At 46.8% G+C, this 17,658-nt stretch overlaps 1 protein-coding gene across 4 annotated transcripts in view; it reads right to left on the bottom strand.

Moving 5' to 3' along the window:
• RAB37 (RAB37, member RAS oncogene family) overlaps positions 1-17,658 on the bottom strand; it is a 72,954-nt gene that overhangs the window by 16,415 nt on the left and 38,881 nt on the right. The window contains exons 1-2 of one of the 4 annotated variants that reach the window (XM_081899914.1): positions 9,007-9,333; positions 2,011-2,121 (exon numbers count right to left, since the gene is read on the bottom strand). The exons of 1 other annotated variant lie outside the window; for it this stretch is intronic. In XM_081899914.1, the coding sequence (XP_081756040.1) occupies positions 2,011-2,118 (108 nt within the window). In that variant the 5' untranslated portion in view covers positions 2,119-2,121; positions 9,007-9,333. Of the gene's footprint in view, positions 1-2,010; positions 2,122-8,858; positions 9,334-17,658 lie in introns of those variants that run through there. 2 more of the 4 variants (XM_081899913.1, XM_081899915.1) reach the window with 2 other exon arrangements.

Raw genomic sequence — 17,658 nt, 5'->3', positions numbered from 1 at the left:
GCTGCTGCTGCTGCCCAGGACTGCCTGCTGGGAGCCTGAAGGGCTCTGCCCTGCCTCTCTCCACCCGGCTTGGGGCGGGGCCTGACAGGCTCCATGAAGGACTGCTGCTGCTCAACAGAGAGGGCTCCTTTAGATCAGTGTTCCCGAACCTTGGGCCTCCAGCTGTTTTTGGACTACAACTCCCATCATCCCTCGCTAGCAAGACCAGTGGTCAAGGATGATGGGAATTGTAGTCCAAAAACAGCTGGAGGCCCAAGGTTGGGGAACACTGCTTTAGATCCATTAGAGGCACCAGAACAAGGTACAAGAATCCTATGCTCGCTCGTGCAATATTTAGGCAATGTGGTAGTTGGCAATTGCTTCTGTATGATTAGGGTCCTTGGTTATCTCACTGATGTATTCAAGCACTAACTCTGCCAGATAGTATGGGTTCTTTGTAATGTCAGGCAGGTGTCACCAGCACCCAAGGAATGTGCAAAACTGGTAGCAGAATGCGACAACAAATTGTTGCTGTTTTTTTGTGTTGAATATATGCTATATGGTAATTTATGGACCTAATAGGTATCTAAAGCCATTTGCACATAACAAAATGTGTATTTTATCAAAGTAATTGTTGAACTGAAATACAATTAAGAACAAGTATATTAATAGTGAAACACAATTAAGAAGTAGTATATTTTTGGGGGGCCCCCAAGAGAGTGGGGCGCTAAGCTATGGCTTGTTTAGCTTATACAGTGGTACCTCGGGTTACATCATACGCTTCAGGTTACAGACTTTGCTAACCCAGAAATAGTGCTTCAGGTTAAGAACTTTGCATCAGAATGAGAACAGAAATCGTGCTCCAGCGGTGCGGCAGCAGCAGGAGGCCCCATTAGTTAAAGTGATGCTTCAGGTTAAGAACAGTTTCAGGTTAAGTACGGACCTCCGGAATGAATTAAGTACTTAACCCGAGGTCCAACTGTACGTCAATCTGGCACTGAAACTAAACATTACCCTATTTGGAAAGAATGAATGCTTTGAACACATAATACGATGACCTGCCTTACCAACGGAGGGTTCTGTGGATCTAAAAAACACTTGCGTACATTAACTTGAGTTGGTTCAGTAAAGCTTTATGCCGTGTCTACTTTGGCACTTATTTTACCCTTTGGCTGCCCTGTTCTCATCTCAGGGCTGAGCTCCACTTTGTGTTAATTGTGTGGCTTCCAGCCATGTGTCAGGGAATTTAAAACAACAACATCATTTTGATCCTAGGTGCAGGGGGCTCAACATTCCATTGGGACTGCAACATAGAGCAGGGGTCAGGAAACTTAACGTGCCTCGGGCTGGTGTCTCCAGCGCCGATTGCACGGCGGGTCAGAGCGCGTGCTGATACACGTGCACACACGCTATTTCCGGCGCACTTCCGGGTCGAATGAGCACCAGAAATAGCTTGTGCGTATGTGCATGGGCCTCTTCCGACCCAGATGTGCACAGGAAAAAATGCTTGCACATGTGCAAATAAGGCTTGCACATGCACACAAGCTATTTCCAGTGCTCCTCTGACCCGGAAGTGGGCAGCCGTGCAGCGCAGTGTTGGTAAGAGCAGGCGGAGGCAGCGGGTGGCGGGGGTCACCGTGGGCCGGATAAACAAGTCCCTCAGGCCTTATCTGGCCCGTGGGCCTTAGTTTGGGGACCCCTGACATAGAGGGAATGGGGTGTTTCCTCCCCAGCTACTATCCTAGTGGAAATCCCCTCCCTGCTCTGCAATTGATCTTAATGGGAGCTATGCATTCCCATCACTACCAGCAGTGTGTGTGGCAGAGGGCTGGCGGTAGCAATTTTAATTGGGATCGCAGCTGAGGAGGAAAGGGTTAGAGAACCCCTCCCTGCATGCTACAACCCCAGTCACATAAGATTACATTTTTAAAAAAAATCTATGCAATTAACATAATCTTAGTAGGGGCAGCCATTCCCTGCGCTGTAACAGAAGTATCTCTCTGCATTCGTTGGCAGCTGTAGTGCTCTCACCCGGAAGTCTATGCCGACAGTGGCTATGAAGGTCCCAGAGAGGAAGGCCCCGTCTTTGAACTGGATGAGGAAGCAGGTTTTCCCCACGCCTGAATCTCCAAGCAGCATCACCTACAACATGGGGTGCAAAAGCCCATTAATAGTGCAAGGGACAGCACGTACCTTCGGTGGGAGCAGGAAAGTCGATGGGAAATGGAGGAGTAGGAGGAAGAGCTGAGTGCTCTGAGGTCCAGGGCCTGGGAAGGGATGCCAAGCTCAAGCAAACACAAGAGCAGGCTGCTCTTTGCTGTTTCAAGAGTCAGATTCACTTCCTGGCTGATTGCTTGGCTCCTGGTGTTACATAACGGGCCAATGCCCTATTGTTTGAAGACCTATTTGAAGTTCCACTTAAATAAGCTTCCCCCCTGGATCGCTAGATGGTGGGGAAATCTAATCTAGCAAGCCAGGAGGTCAGCCAACAGCAGCAAAACAATCATAGGAAAAACTTAATCTTCACTCTCGTGTTAGCTCCCCCATCAGACTTCTCCGGGTCAGCCTCACAATGTTGACAGTGGCTATTCCTCAACATGGGACACATGCAACAGAATGCTGTCAGCTCCTTGAAACCTGTTTGCTTCCCTCCTGCCTTAATGCTACTGCTATCCATTCTTAAGGAAATCAGCCCCGAGTGCTCACTGGAAGAACAGATCCTGAAGCTGAGGCTCCAATACTTTGGCCACCTCATGAGAAGAGAAGACTCCCTGGAAAAGACCCTGAAGTTGGGAAAAGGGGACGACAGAGGACGAGATGGTTGGACAGTGTTCTCGAAGCTACAAACATGAGTTTGACCAAACTGCGGGAGGCAGTGGAAGACAGGAGTGCCTGGCGTGCTCTGGTCCATGGGGTCACGGAGAGTCAGACACGACTAAATGACTAAACCACAACAACAAAGCTTGCAAGCAATGGTCTGGGGCTTTATGATCAAGCCATGGTCCCTCTGGGTTCACTGTAGGAGGCAGTACAGTGGTGCCTCGCAAGACAAAATTAATCTGTTCCGTTAGGCTCTTCGTATAGCGGTTTTTTCGTCTTGCGAAGCAAGCCCATTGACAGCTTAGCGGATTAGCGCTATTAGCGGTTTAGCGGCTTTTAGCGATCAGCTGTTAAGCGGCTTATCAGCGGAACAGCTGATAAGCGGCTTAGCGGCTTAGGAAAAGGGGGGGAAAGGGGGGGAAACCAGCAGGAACTCGCAAGACATTTTTGTCTTGCGAAGCAAGCCCATAGGGAAATTCGTTTTGCGAAGCGCCTCCAAAACGGAAAACCCTTTCGTCTAGCGGGTTTTCCGTCTTGCGAGGCGTTCGTCTTGCGGGGCACCACTGTATGGCTCTAAATACCATCTGCTGGGAGTGACAGGTGGGCAGAGTGCTGTTGCATTTAGGACTAACTTCTGGGCTTCTCACAAGCATCTGGAAGACCACTTTGAGAAGAGGATGTTGCGCTAGATGTACATTGCCCTGATCTAACAGGGATCTTCTCATGACCTCCCAAGAGGTCCTAAGAAGTCTTCCTACCTTCCATGCTGTCTCAAGAACTGTGCATTGGGACGTGTAATCTTCTGCCTGTAGGTGAGCAATCTTGAGGGTCACCAAGTCCACAATTCTCTGGAGTTCCAGGCCTCTCTTGCACATTTGTAATCATCTCTTCTTTCTCAGAAGACTAGAAGGTTATAAACCCTCTTCCCTGACTGGTTGTCCTCATTTCCATGACTTCTACTACTGTTTTCCCTCTCCTGACCAAGAGAGATGGTCTGGCCTGGAGCCACTCCAGCTGCCAGCTGTTACTGCAACTGCTTATTCTACGGGCAGAACACTTTGTCTCAGTATATTCAAGCTGCAAGCCACATGCTCCAGTTCCTGCCTTTGCTCAGCCATCTATCCATCTTAGGGATACAGGAGATCTTTGGTTCAATACCTGGAATCTCTTGGTAGGGTTGGGTCCTGCAGACCCACTTCCAGTCACTGTAGACCAGGACTTCCAAAACTTGGGTCTCCAGCTGTTTTTGGACTACAACTCCCACCACCCCTAGCTAGCAAGACCAGTAGTCAGGGATGATAGGAATTGTAGTCCAAAAACAGCTGAAGACCCAAGTTGGGGAAACTCTTCTGTACTGAGCTAAAGGCAGCTTCCTATTTTCTTTATATTCACCTTCTGGAAAGTCTTTAGGCAACTTCTTTTACAGCGATAGAACCAAATATGAACAACCGATGGAGCTGTGCAGGGCCACATATTTAACTTTGGTTTTGAATGTTCTGCGTTTTTTTATCGCAGACAACAAGGCTGTGTGAGGCTTACCTCCATATAAACTGTCCATAGGACCCAATATTTTGGGGTGGACAGTTTACCCAAGACATATCTGTGATTTCAAAGAAATTCCCTACTAGGGTTAGTGCTGCTGCTCCTACTACACTCCTAGGGTTTGTTCATTGCCTTAAACAAGCAAATTTTTTCTTCCCCATTGTGAGTAAACAGTGTCTCTGTAAGCTCCAGGCCTTTGTAAACCCCTCAAGTAATCTGCAATGGCCCAGCTGGAAAACAGCACCTGCATCTCAGGTCTTCTTTGGCTGGAGCCAGATTTGTCATTGATATATATGAACAGGCTGTGATTAGGCATTCAAGTCTGTTTACAGCAAATAGTCCCTTCGCTCTCTTCCCCTTTGTCTGTAGAATGTCCCCTAAAAGTCACTGCAGCTATAAATGCACATAGGCTCCACCAGGGCTCACAGAGGCTCCACTATGGCTTGAGGATCTCCCAGATAAACACCTGAGAGGTACCATTAGAGCACTTTACCCAGGTGATACGTGTCATGAGCTAACTCTGTTTGATCTGGGACTCCCCCCCCCAGCCACCTCACCCATGTTGCCAGATAGCTGAGCAAACACGCAAGCCAGCATCCACTCCTCCTAAGCAAACAGACCTCAGCTTAGAAGTCCTGGTTTTGTTGGCAGCTCTGGGTTCATTTTCTATGCTGGGGAGAGGAAGGTGTTATTTGAGCTGCTCCTGAGAAACAAAGAGGAGTCTTCCTTGTGGCATCTTTAAAACTTATTTTCCAAGGGGGGTAGCTGGCTAGTCTGATGCAGCAGCAGAAGAAGAAGAAGAAGAGGAGGAGGAGGAGGAGGAGGAGGAGGAGGAGGAGGAGGAGAACAGAAAAAAGTATTGTCTCTTCTTAAAGACTAACAAATTTTATTATGGCATAATGGGCTGCAGTCCATGAAAACCTATGCTATAATAAAATCTGTTAGTTTTTAAAGTGACACAAAACTCTCTGTTGTTAAAGACTAATAATGATAATATCATCATCATCACTTTTCTTCCACAGGGTTCAAAGAGGCATACAAAGTTCTCCTCCTTCCTGTTTCATCCTCTCAACAACCTTGTGAAGTAGGCTAGCCAGCCTTTCTCAACCTGTGGGTCCCCAGATGTTGTTGAACTACAACTCCCATCACCCCCAGCTAGCAAGGCCAGAGCTCAGGGATGATGGGAATTGTAGTCCAACAACATCTGGGGACCCACAGGTTGAGAAAGGCTGAGCTAGACTGAGAGACAGTGCCTGGCCCAAGGTTGCCCACTTTCACATCTGAGTGGGGATCTGAACCCAGGTCTTCCCAGGTCCTACTGCACCACCCTATCGTAAGCTTTCATGGACTACAGCCCAGTTTTCATCCAGTGGTCTCTAGACCACAGAAATTTCTGCTGCAATAAACCATTTGTAAAAAAAAAAGACTTCCTTTCTTGCATTCCCAATGTAACAGACTAACAAGAGACGCACCCACCTACCCTACCCCGGAATGTGTCCTTTGAAAAATGTCGATCAGCAAGTGCTCATCCCCCTATAAAGAATGGTTCTGCCAGTCTACTCTGAGATAACAGCAATCTCTTTTCTGTCACTAGGGGACAAGCCTATGATCAGATATGTCAGCAGCCCTTGCAGGAAAAGCAAACAATGAAATCAAGACTTTTGAAGTGTCTTCCAAGCTGCTCCTATTCCAAATGGATACATCCCCGTTCCCCAAGGCACAGATTTCCACCTTGAGTTAAAAAGTAGGAGGCCTGCTTCACATTTACACATTGCAGAATCTATGAGGAAGACTTGTCCATGGGGGAGTCAAAGAGGGAAAACCACCCGAAAGGTTTGAGGTCACTAGCGTGTGGGTTGGTGTGGCCCAGTGCGAACCAGAGAGTTTCGAGGAAGTTCAGAGGCTGCCTGAAGTAGAAGCCAGGAAATGGCAAGAGGCAATGCAGAAGGAAATGAGCTCAATGGAGTCTCTAAGTGTGTTCTCCATCATGACACTACCAACAGGCAAGCAGGCCATGAGCAGCCACTGGGTTTACCGTCTTAAACCCACAGCAACTGGAGAACCACAGTACAAGGCTAGACTGGTAGCCAGAGGGTTCACGAAGCAAGTCCCAGAGCACCAACTTGTGCAGAGAAGGATGTATGCAGAGAGTTGGGTTGGAAGCTGTCATCATTTTGCTGCCTCTGTAACACAGGGGTCGCCAGTTTGGTGCCTGTGGGCATACATGTGCATGCAGAGGCCTTTCCTGGTGCCCACAGTGCCTCCCTCCATTAGACTTGAAAGAAGCAATAGGTTGTGGTGCATGTCTGGTTGCAGTGTGTGGTTCTTCAGCTTGCAAATGTGGAAAGACCTGTAGAAGGTCAGGGAGATGGGAATCTGGGTGAGTGTTGGGGTTTGCATTGTCAGGCATCTGCCAGGGCCTGACAATGGATCCTCCAGGGATGCTTGACCTTGCTTCTACTCCTTTGTGCCACGGCCTGTTCAGCTGCCCTCTCCAAGCAAGTGAGCAGCAACAAGAGCAAGTCACTGGCCATGAGAAGTGATCACACAGAATCAAAGAACTGCAGAGTTGGGACTGTGTGGATCACTGGAGAAGCCCAGCCAGATGGGCGGGGTACTAGCCCAACCCCTGCGACCCAGGATGATGATTATTTTGCCCAAGCTGGGGATCAAACACACAACCCTGAGATTAAGAGTCGCATGCTATACAGACTGAGCTATCCCACGAACTGGCCCTTTGCATGGCTCCCACTACTGGTGGGACTGGTGGGGCAGGAGACAGGGCAACAGTGAGACTAAGGAGACAGCTGGCAGGTAGTGCCTTGACTGGGTGTAAGAAGGCAGCCAGGCAGGTGGGGAGCAGGTGGGAATGACCTCGGCATTCAAAAGAGCTCCAGCTTACTAGAGGCTCACCCGAATCCCCAGATGACAGAAGTCCTGGGCCTTGCCAGGCTTGCAAGGCAGGCTATTCATCAGCCTTCCAATGCTACCGTTTTTCATAATGAGAGTGGCTTGTCAGTGGCATCCTGTGAAGGTGAAAAGACAGAACTTCCATTCCCCCCGTTAGCTTTTCATGGTTCAAAGCTGGCTTTGTACGAAATTGACAGCAAAGACCAAGCTGGACACCTGCAAAGAACTCCTTGGAAAGCCACACTGAAAAGCTTTGACCAGCGCCCAAATCTGCTACCAGAGGATACAGCTGGCTCTGGTTATTTGTCTGTTAGCAGAGCTCCTCAACTGGGTGCTGGGATGAGGAAAGCTCATCTACAATTAACTACAGCAGCTAAAGGGCTCTGCAGTCGACCCCAGCGACCTTTCTGGGAATACATTCTCCTGGTCACTGCGGCAGAGAGGTTTCCCAGAGCTCACACCCCTAGGTTGAGGAGAGCCATGAAAAAGCTGCATTTGAGGAAGCTAACCCCTTTGCCCTGCATAAAGCTTCTCTCTCTCTCTCTCTCTCTCTCTCTGCCGCTGCTTTCATTCTGAGAGATGCGTCTGCTGACCAACATCCCCACAAAGCCCACTTTTAGCAGCTTCCTCTGAGTGCGGTTTGAATAGGAACTGCTCTGTTGAAGGAAAGGAGAACACTGCATTGCTGTGTCAGGGAGATTCATTTTAAGTTGCTCAAGAACGAGAAGCTGACAAGCACCCCAACCTATAAACAACCTGCTATGATGTCTAAATGGAGACAGGGTTTCGCCTCAGTCAGAGACCGGCAAGGCCTCTGCAATCAAGGCTTAGAAGCCTAGAAACCAACCAGTGGCTGTTTTCAGTTTCATTTGCAAGCTCAGCCACCTTTGCTGACAGAGTGGTGGAAGTCTGGTGACAGGTAGAAACCCAGGCTGGAAAAGCAGCACCTGTTGAACTTCTACCACCTGTGCAGGTAAACTTTTTAGCAGGAGCCAGGGCACTCCATTGTACAGACTGGCAGTTGATTCTTACTGGCAATGGAGCAGAGTTCTCCCTCATCCACCTGAGGGCAGCAGGGCAGGCCATGTGGCTCAAACAGCACTGCCTGCTCTCTGCCCTATAGCATCTGCACCTGAGGCAGCCACCTCACTGGAGATCCTAAAGTCACCGCTTCGTTTTTAGAATGCAGGAAGCAGAGTGCCTTTGAGCACATGCAAATTTACTTTCCTGGTCCCCAAATGGCTACAAGCAACCTCCACACATCTGGGGTGTCTTTCTAAGCAGGGTTGAGTCCCTCCCGCACCTTTCACTTTAGAAGCTGGCGGAGGGGGGGCAAGAAAGGCCCCCCACTCTTTGCCCAGGGATACTGGCAGAGTGGGACCCAGGCAGGAGAGTTTCAGAGCTGGAAGGAGAACGACCAGTGAATAGAGGAAACTTAAAACTACGTCCCGGAGAGAGTGGGCACGCCATGTGCGCCAAGACGAAGGCGAGAGGGCAGTGCCCGCGTCCCAATAGCGGAGCCCCCCTCCCCTCCGGCAGCCCCCTCCCCTCCCCTCCCCGCCACACCCACTCGCGCCCCCTGGCGCCCAACCCGAGCAGGTTCCGACCTTGCCAGCGACGTCGTAACTCCCGCCCAGGGAAGCGGCTTTTCTCAACAGCGGAGGCGCGGGGGTCCCGTTGCGCGCGGGAGGGGCGCCTGCTCCGTTGCTGATCATGGTGGCTTCAGTCCCCGGCCGGGCAGGGAGCAGGAACTACCTGCGAGAGGCTGGCCAGCTCCGGCCACGCTGCTAGTGCTGCTGCTGCCGCCGCCGCCCCTCCCCGGCCGGCCGCAGAACCGCCCCTTTCCAAGCCCCGAAGTGGCGGCCGTTGCGCTCAGGAAGGAACCGACGGGGCGAGTTCCGAAGCGGCTCACGGGATAGGGCCGGAGCCTTCACTGCGCACAAGTCCCGTCGGCGCAGGATTTACTAACTTTATGCACATATTTTGTCTACCTCCCTTATTAAGGATCGGGCAGGGGGGTAACTGCTGAGAGTGACTCAGGGGAGACGCCCCCTTTCCCACGCTTCTTTCCAAATAGACCCCGTGAGTGAGAACTCCACGGACCTAGGATCATTCCTGGCCCTTGCATTCAGCATCACCAAGAATGTTTGGAATAAGCATCACTGTCTGGCACACTTGCTAAAGAGCCAAAGTTCCCGAGAAACTGGACCCTGAGATTGAATCTGTAGGGTGATTCCCCATTCTAAGATCAATTGATTTCCGTGAAACTAAGTAGCATTTAAAACACAAAGCCTCTTCCATCTAAAACCCACAGAGGGGCATCTTTTCCATCAGTTTGACCTCTGATCTCTACAGATTTTTTATTTTAAAGACTTTGGTTACATGCAGCATGACATTTAAACAATATCTGAGAAAGAGTAAATTTGATTCCAAATGAATTCTCAGATTTCATTCAAATCTTCTCTAATCTGAGGAAATCCAGTAACAGAACAAAGTGTGTGTGTTTCTGGAACTGCCAGGAATTCCTTGCTCAATTTGCACAGCAGTAAAGGATCGCCTTACCTAAACAATATCCTTATCTAACATCTCTTAAGTGAAGTTCTTTTCTTTGTACAAAATCATGCTCATGGGAATTGTGGAACACAAGGCGTCTGGCTAGAGCTAAAGGCATTTTATTCTACCCAAATATCACCAAATCTGCAGCTGGTGGAAATCGATTCTAGATTTATGATCAGAACAACCCCTTTCTTCCCCTCCCCATGCTCACCAGGCTGACTGAGAAGAAGATTCCTTCGGTGGAAATTGCTTTATATTTTCAGATCCCTGGGATTAAACAGAAACTGGAGATTGCCTGAGACAACTCTGAGGCAACAGGTCTCCGACAGATCTCTTTTATTAAATCAACCATTTTGTAGTTCCTTGGAAAAGAACATGATAAAATGCTTTCAATGTAATAAAATAAGATGAATATGAAAATAGTCAGTGCACCAAAAGAGACATAATTCAGCTCTGTGAAGTCACAAAATCCTGAAAGGTGTTAAGTCATGCTGCTCCCTGGGAATTTTGTGGGTGGGTCAACAATGGATAATTTCTCCCCAGTGTTTGTTCTGTTGTTTCGGCTGCTCTAACAATGTCTACATTAAAGAGGAAATAGTGGCTTGCCAGTGGCATGCTATCGCCTTTTTGTCAGATAAGAACCCCCTCTTTACCTGTATCTATTTATGTATTGATTTTCTCAATTCTCATTCATGATATGCAGATGCTTCAATTTTTGATACAGCCAGAGAAGGAAGGGAGCTACATACAAATACTGAAAGCTTTAACTTTCTTTCCAATAAAATAAAAAATTTACTTTTAAAATAGTAATTTAAAACCTGCACATGTTTCATTGAAATGATAGAATACGCAAGCGCCACATTCCTTCCATGGGAATTTTCAAATTATGGTTTTATCACGTTTGTGTACTTGCCCTTCTTCCAAGGAGCTCAGTTTTATACATAAGGAAGTTCCATGTTACCCACTCAACTGCTCTGTATGGAAAAGTGAGTGACTCATCCTGTTAACTGAGTGAATATTTAAACAGAGGTCTCCTCTGTCAAACTATAATGCTTTGTTCACCATACCAACCTGGCCCCTAGTTTGGCAATTCAATGAATGCCCCAACCATCTTAACTCCTGCAGAGGACATACAGAGAGAATAGCATTTTCTTTCCTATATTGGGCTAAGTGGCCATGGGTGGCTAACCAGTGATCCTCAAGATATTGTTGGACTCCAACTCAAATCATGGCCAATGGTTAGTCATCTGTAGCCCAGCAGTATCTGGAGGGCAGCCAGTTAGCTACCTCTGCCATAGGCAGATCCACATGGACTATGTATTTGGTACCATTGTTCTTATGAAACTCCACCCTTACTCTTAAAGGGACAGCAACCAGGAGGAGATCATCTTCTTTAAGAACTACTAGGTTCAGTAGTAAACAAGCTTCAACTGTACCTCCCACCTAGAGGCTGATGAAAGATCAAAAACTCTGGAACGTGTATTATTGTTAAATACTATTACTTTAAAATAAAATAGTGTTATTTTTAAAAACAACAACCTTCAATCCTATTTCTCTCTCCAAACAGACTCAAGACAGGTAACAAACAGTAAAACAAACAGGATAAAAACAAACATAATCCCTTAAAAAAACCACCTCTAACATATCCCCAAATTAATAAGTCAACAGTATACTTAACTAATAATTCTGTCAGCTGCAGTTCTGCCTCTCATCCTCCTCTATGCTAAAAGGGCAACAATGAGACTAAGGTGGAAGCAGAGAAGTCAGGGCAACCCCCCAGGCTGGTTGTAAGGCAGGTAGCCTTGGAGAAGTCTAGACTTAGGTTGGTGGAGCAGTGCCTCACTGGCAAATTGGGCCTTATTGGCAACTCTGTGGGTTTCCAAGCGATATCATTCTGGCATTCTCAGAGCTGCCTGTATTTGGTTTCTCAGATTAAAGTTTTGCAAACACCTATCCAACATACAACATAAAAACAAGATTCCAAATAATCACCTGGACTTCCCTCCTCCCCTTTGTGGGTCCTATTTTTAGCCATTTCCTCCTGCATCTTTTATATTATAATAATCCCAAACTCTTACATCTTCATTATGTCCAAAATTCACCATTAAACTACAGTGGTATCTCGGGTTACAGACATTTCAGGTTACAGACGCTTCAGGTTACAGACTCCACTAACCCAGAAATTGTACCTCGGGTTAAGAACTTTGCTTCAGGATAAGAACAGAAATCATGTGGCGGCAGTGGGAGACCCCATTAGCTAAAGTGGTGCTTCAGGTTAAGAACAGTTTCAGGTTAAGAACAGACCTCCAGAACGAATTAAGTACTTAACCCGAGGTACCACTGTACAAGTGTTATTCCAATCCTACTAACAATTTTAGCTGTTTACAATGGTTCTTAAGATAAATTATAAGTTTTCCCCACTCCTTAGGGAGAAGAACATGCCCTTCTACTAGTTCCAAGATTATTGCAGAGCTCCTGTGAAGTAGCTCCACACTTAATTTCATGTTTGACTAGGAATCAGAACCCATACATAGTTCTCTAAAACCAGATCAGCTTAGACTTGTTTGCAGATCTGCCTCCTAACAATTTAGATCTTGTTGTGCAAATGAGAAGTTGCAACGCAGAAAGTCAGGTTGGGTTTCTTAGGTTATGTGACTGTCAAAAGTAAATCCATTTAAAGAAATAAATAAGCAGGGAGAAACTATGTGCAGTTCAAAGTGACAGTGCCCTCCTATACATCTCCTCAGAAGGAAGTCCCACCGGGTTCAATGGGCCTTACTCTCATGTAGGAATGCAGTTTAAGGTTTTTTTTCCTAAGTGTGCAGCAATGCCCTGTCCTTTATCCAGAAAGTAAATGGTGCGTGGAAACATAAGGAGATGGCACACACAGATATGTTCCATTCACACATTTATTTACTTATTTTTGCTTGTCCGAGCTACTCTCCAGGTCTCCAAGACCTTATATTTAGCCCTGATTCCCCACTACCCTTCACTAGAAGAACCTGTATTTCCGGTCTCTGTACCAATGCCGCAGAAAATATTCGAGAAATGTAAAATGCATCAGATCAGGAAAACTGAATGTAGATTATAGTTCCTTTGGCACGGGGTGTTTGAAACACCCAAAACGAGTGAAGGCTTCTCATAGGCGTTTCGCAAGTGGCAATGATGAAGGAATCCACAATGCAGAGAAAAACCGATGGTCTCCACACTGAGCCTGCAAATTGTTTTCTTGCAGCTTCATGAGAGAATAGTAGCTTTCTGCTCCTGACATCTGTGCAGCCAAGCAGGTGCTGAGTTTTGCCCAAAGGCTCCTATAACTCTGATACGGAGTATGGCAAAACTCTGTCCTTGCAGGGCAGGACAGCTGAACGTGAGAAGGTACAAGGAGTAACATTTTCTCTTTGCCAGTTCAAGGCATCGGGGTTGAAGGCCACATGAGGTTACCAATGGTTCCTAGCCATGATGGCTTTGCTCTGCCTCCACAGTTCAAGGCAGTAATGCTTCTGAACATCAGTTGCTAGAAACCACAGTGAGGGGGTGTCTTTGTGCTCAAATCCTGCTTGTGGGTTTCCCACTTGAAGGAGCGTCTCCACCCCCATCGTTCAGCCCCGACACTGAGGTCCAGTGCCGAGGGCCTTCTGGCGGTTCCCTCACTGCGAGAAGCCAAGTTACAGGGAACCAGGCAGAGGGCCTTCTCGGTAGTGGCACCTGCCTTGTGGAATGCCCTCCCACCAGATGTCAAAGAGAACAACAACTACCAGACATCTGAAGGCAGCCCTGTGTAGGGAAGCTTTTAATGTTTAATAGATTATTGCATTTTAATATTCTGTTGGAAGCCGCCCAGAGTGGTTGGGGAAACCCAGCCAGATGGGGGGAGATAAATAATGAATTATTATTATTATTATTATTATTATTATTATTATTATTATTATTGGCATCTGGTTGGCACTGTGATCACATGGGCTATTGGACTGATCCAGCAGGCTCTTTATGCACCATGACTGGAAGGGGACGGGTTTTCTTCTTTGCCTTAGGCAGCAAAATGTCTTGGGCTGGCTCAGGATTGTGAACAAATTAAATTGCGATTCTTGTCATAGGTACTCAATGGTTCTGGAATGCAGCTCAGGACTGAACTTTGAACATGGATAAATGGCAAAGAGCTGCCCTTAAGAAAGAGTTTTTTATTTTATTTCCCCCCCACTAGAAATCCTTTATGAGAGCAAGCAGCTGATGTTTAAAATTGCACCAAGCCCTCTCCCCTAGTATTTATTTGGTATAGCTGTTGAAAGATCTTTAGTGTGGTTTTCCAAGTAGCTAATATATAATATTAGCCACCACTGAGAAGGCCCTCTTCTCCAACATATGCATCTCCTTCTCCCCATCTTATCTTCACAACAACCCTGGGAGGTAGGCTAGGCTGAGAGGATACAACTGGCCCAAGAGCACCCACGGCTGAGTTGGTGATTTGAACCTGGGTCTCTCAGGTCCTAGCCCAACTCTAATTAATATTAGGAAGCTTCTTGGCTTACAACAAATGGGGTGAGCCATGGGAGTCTTCTAGCTGTGTCAGATAAAAGGGGAAATTGCCTTCATGGTAGAAGAAACATCTAAGAGCCTTGCCAACTTCATTTTTAATTGTGCTTTAAAAAACCCACAGATTTAATCTCTTGCAGGCTTGGGGAGTGAAAGCATGCCAGTGATCATTTTGAATTATAGGCATGTTTGGAACAAACACTGCTAAGACCAGTAAATATTTAAGGAAAAAACATTCTGTACTGCTGAAAGCTTCCTTGATAGTACAGTGCCTTTTATTCCAGATACGTGTGATTTATTAGATTTTGGGGCTTATGGGTTGGCTCATTGCCTTTTTATTGGCTGAACAACACTTATTTTCATTTTACCGCCTGCTCTCTACAATCAGCAAGAGAGGCTCTTTTCCGTGTCCCACATAGCGTGGATGGTAGCAAGGGACAGGCTGATTTTATTTTATTTTTTGAATATTTTGAATATTTTAAATAGTTGCTTTCAATTGTTTTTACCAATAATTTTATCATTTTATTCTTTTTGTAAACCACTTTGAAGTTTTTTTTAAAAAACACAATCAAGTGGTGTATAAATTTTATGAAATGAATGAGTGAATGAATAAATAAATACCTTCAAGCAAGTTGAAAACGCAATTCTCAAGATCAAACCTATTTTGCCTAAAATTGCCACAAGGGGGCAGGCTTGCGCTTCAGAGCCTCCCAGAATTTATCCTATGCAGTACTGTATATTTTGGTAGCCAACTCATTCTGGGAGCAAGGAGCCTCATGTAACCGAAACAGCATCTTCCTCACACTAAAGGAAGATATCAGCAGCCTTGGGGGAAGTCTAAGGTTTGCAAAGTTTACTAAAACAAATTAGAGGCAAAAACACCCCAATGACAGCAGAACATGTTTAGTAACTGCTGAACAATGACTAACTGGGGTTGGAAGAAAAACCTGGGGGATTGGGGGGGGGGAGGTTTAAGGAAATTAAATGGAGTTTTCCTGAAAAGGGCACAGTTGGCTAGCATCCTGAAAAGGAGCACTCCACATATTTTCTTCCAGGTCCTATGTGTTTGCTGACTATCTCAAATAACAGCACTTCTGCAGAAATGAGCCATGGCCTTTAAAAAGTAACAAATTAATCAATTCAATTAATAGTGACAACAGCTTTTGCATTCTACCATAACATTTTCCAAAAATGTTCTTCCACAGGGGAAAAATATTTTTGCCAAAATCACCCCTCCTTCTGGCAAGCAATTTAATCGTAGATTTGTTGCAAATTACTCTGCTGATTTCATTCCCTTCACTCAGCCAGAAAGGGGAAAGGTCTCCTTTGTTAGGTAAAGGTAAAGGGACCCCTGACCGTTAGGTTCAGTCGCGGCTGACTCTGGGGTTGTGGCGCTCATCACGCTTTATTGGCCAAGGGAGCCGGCGTACAGCTTCCAGGTCATGTGGCCAGCATGACTAAGTCACTTCTGGTGAACCAGAGCAGTGCACGGAAACGCCGTTTACCTTCCCACCGGAGCGGTACCTATTTATCTACTTGCACTTTGACATGCTTTCAAACTGCTAGGTTGGCAGGAGCAGGGACTGAGCAATGGGAGCTTACCTCGTCATTGGGATTCAAACCGCCGACCTTCTGATTGGCAAGCCCTAGGCTCTGTGGTTTAACCCACAGCACCACCTGCGTCCTCCTCTCCTTTGTTACTTTTCATCAAGCAGTAGGACAAGCAGTGGGTAAAGGTTATGAGATAGCCATTTATAGTTAACAATCCTGGAGTGACTCCCATGACCATATCAAACAAGAAAATACGACACATACCATATTTGGAATCTGGGTGACTATAACAGAAGAAATTACCTACAAGCGGATTGTGAACATGTAACATTTACATTGTTTATACAGTTATGGGAAGTGGTGCCAGGGATGGTGGCCTTCAACAGATAGGCCCAAAAAGCAGTTCCCCTGGCCTGGTGCCTTCCAGATGTTTTGCACCACATCTCCCATCAGCCTCAGTCAGCGTAGCCAACGGTGAAGGATGGAGGGACATGCATCCCAAAACATCTGGATGGAAGGACATCAGGAAATGCTACTCATGTCATGTCACACATGCCCCTGGTTTTTGAAGAGGTCTTCTTCATAAAGCTGTGGGATGTGAGAGCCTACAGTTATGAGGTATTTCACAGCAGTGGCGTAACGTGGGTTGCTAGCACCCGGGGCTGGGAGGGAGGGAAACAGATAGAGCACACATGCACATTCAACTATCTAACAGCATCCACATCACCCAGGAGATTGCAACCACAGAGATAATAAAAGAATAGTTGTTCCGTTGTCTGGAAAGGTCACTTCCTGGTTTGCATGAAGAAGCTGTTTTCAACGGAGCCCAGTGATGTATTTGCGTAGCTGTATTGAGGCAGCACCAGGTGTTGAAACTTTCCATCCCTAACCATTTTTGGTGCCCCTGTGGCCCCACCCCACGCTATGCCACTGTTTCCCAGAGCAACGCAAGAAGTGCAGTGGAAGAGGAAGGTTACAGACCTGGCTGGTGTGTTGTGCTGTGCAGGGTGCCTCTGGGATGGGGCGATAGAGCCCAAGGCTGAGTGGAATCCATCCAGGCAGGAGAGAAGGAAAGGCAGGAAGCAAAAGGCACAGACAAGGCGAGGAGGCAGGACAAGGCAAGGCAAGGCAGGCAGGCAAGCTAGGATCACAAGGCAGGAAGACGGTGTGAGCAGCGGTTAAGCAGGACTCCTCAAATGGCCAAGGGCTAGCAGGTGAGAGCAGGAAGCTGACACGTGACTTGACTCTAGCCAATCAGGGGCAGAGGGAGATGGCCCTCCGTCGCCCTTTCCTTCTCTGTCTCCCAATTCATTCCCCCCCAAGCCAGACCCAAGTGGTGATGCGTAGAGCAGCCGTGTTCTGGCCTAGGAAATGTTTGGCCTTTTGCTCAAGTCCTCTCCTGGGTCTGATGCTTGCCACGAAGGGCCACTGTACCTGTCATTCAGTGGCAAAAGATAATAATAATAATAAATTTTATTTATACCCCGCCCTCCCCAGCCAAGACCAGGCTCAGAGGACCTAACACCAGGTGTAAAAAAAATTGATTAAAATTCAAATTAAAAACAAGATTTAAATAAGATGAAAAGATGAAAGCCATTTATGCACAACTAAGTGTGTGTGTGTGTGCGCGCACACATCCTAAAAATGTACCTAGCTATGAGGGCCCAGGGACATCTCTGTGGTTGTTTCATTCCTTGCTCATGGTAAATGGGTCATCTGGCTCATTTGGAATAAAAAATTAAAAATATTTATTTATTTATCCCCCCC

This window comes from Podarcis melisellensis (genome assembly GCF_964234715.1).
Source record: "Podarcis melisellensis genome assembly, chromosome: 2".
Classification (NCBI taxonomy): Eukaryota; Metazoa; Chordata; class Lepidosauria; order Squamata; family Lacertidae; genus Podarcis; species Podarcis melisellensis.
Note: the sequence above shows the minus strand (reverse complement) of the source record. Positions and strands in the feature narration are given on the sequence as shown.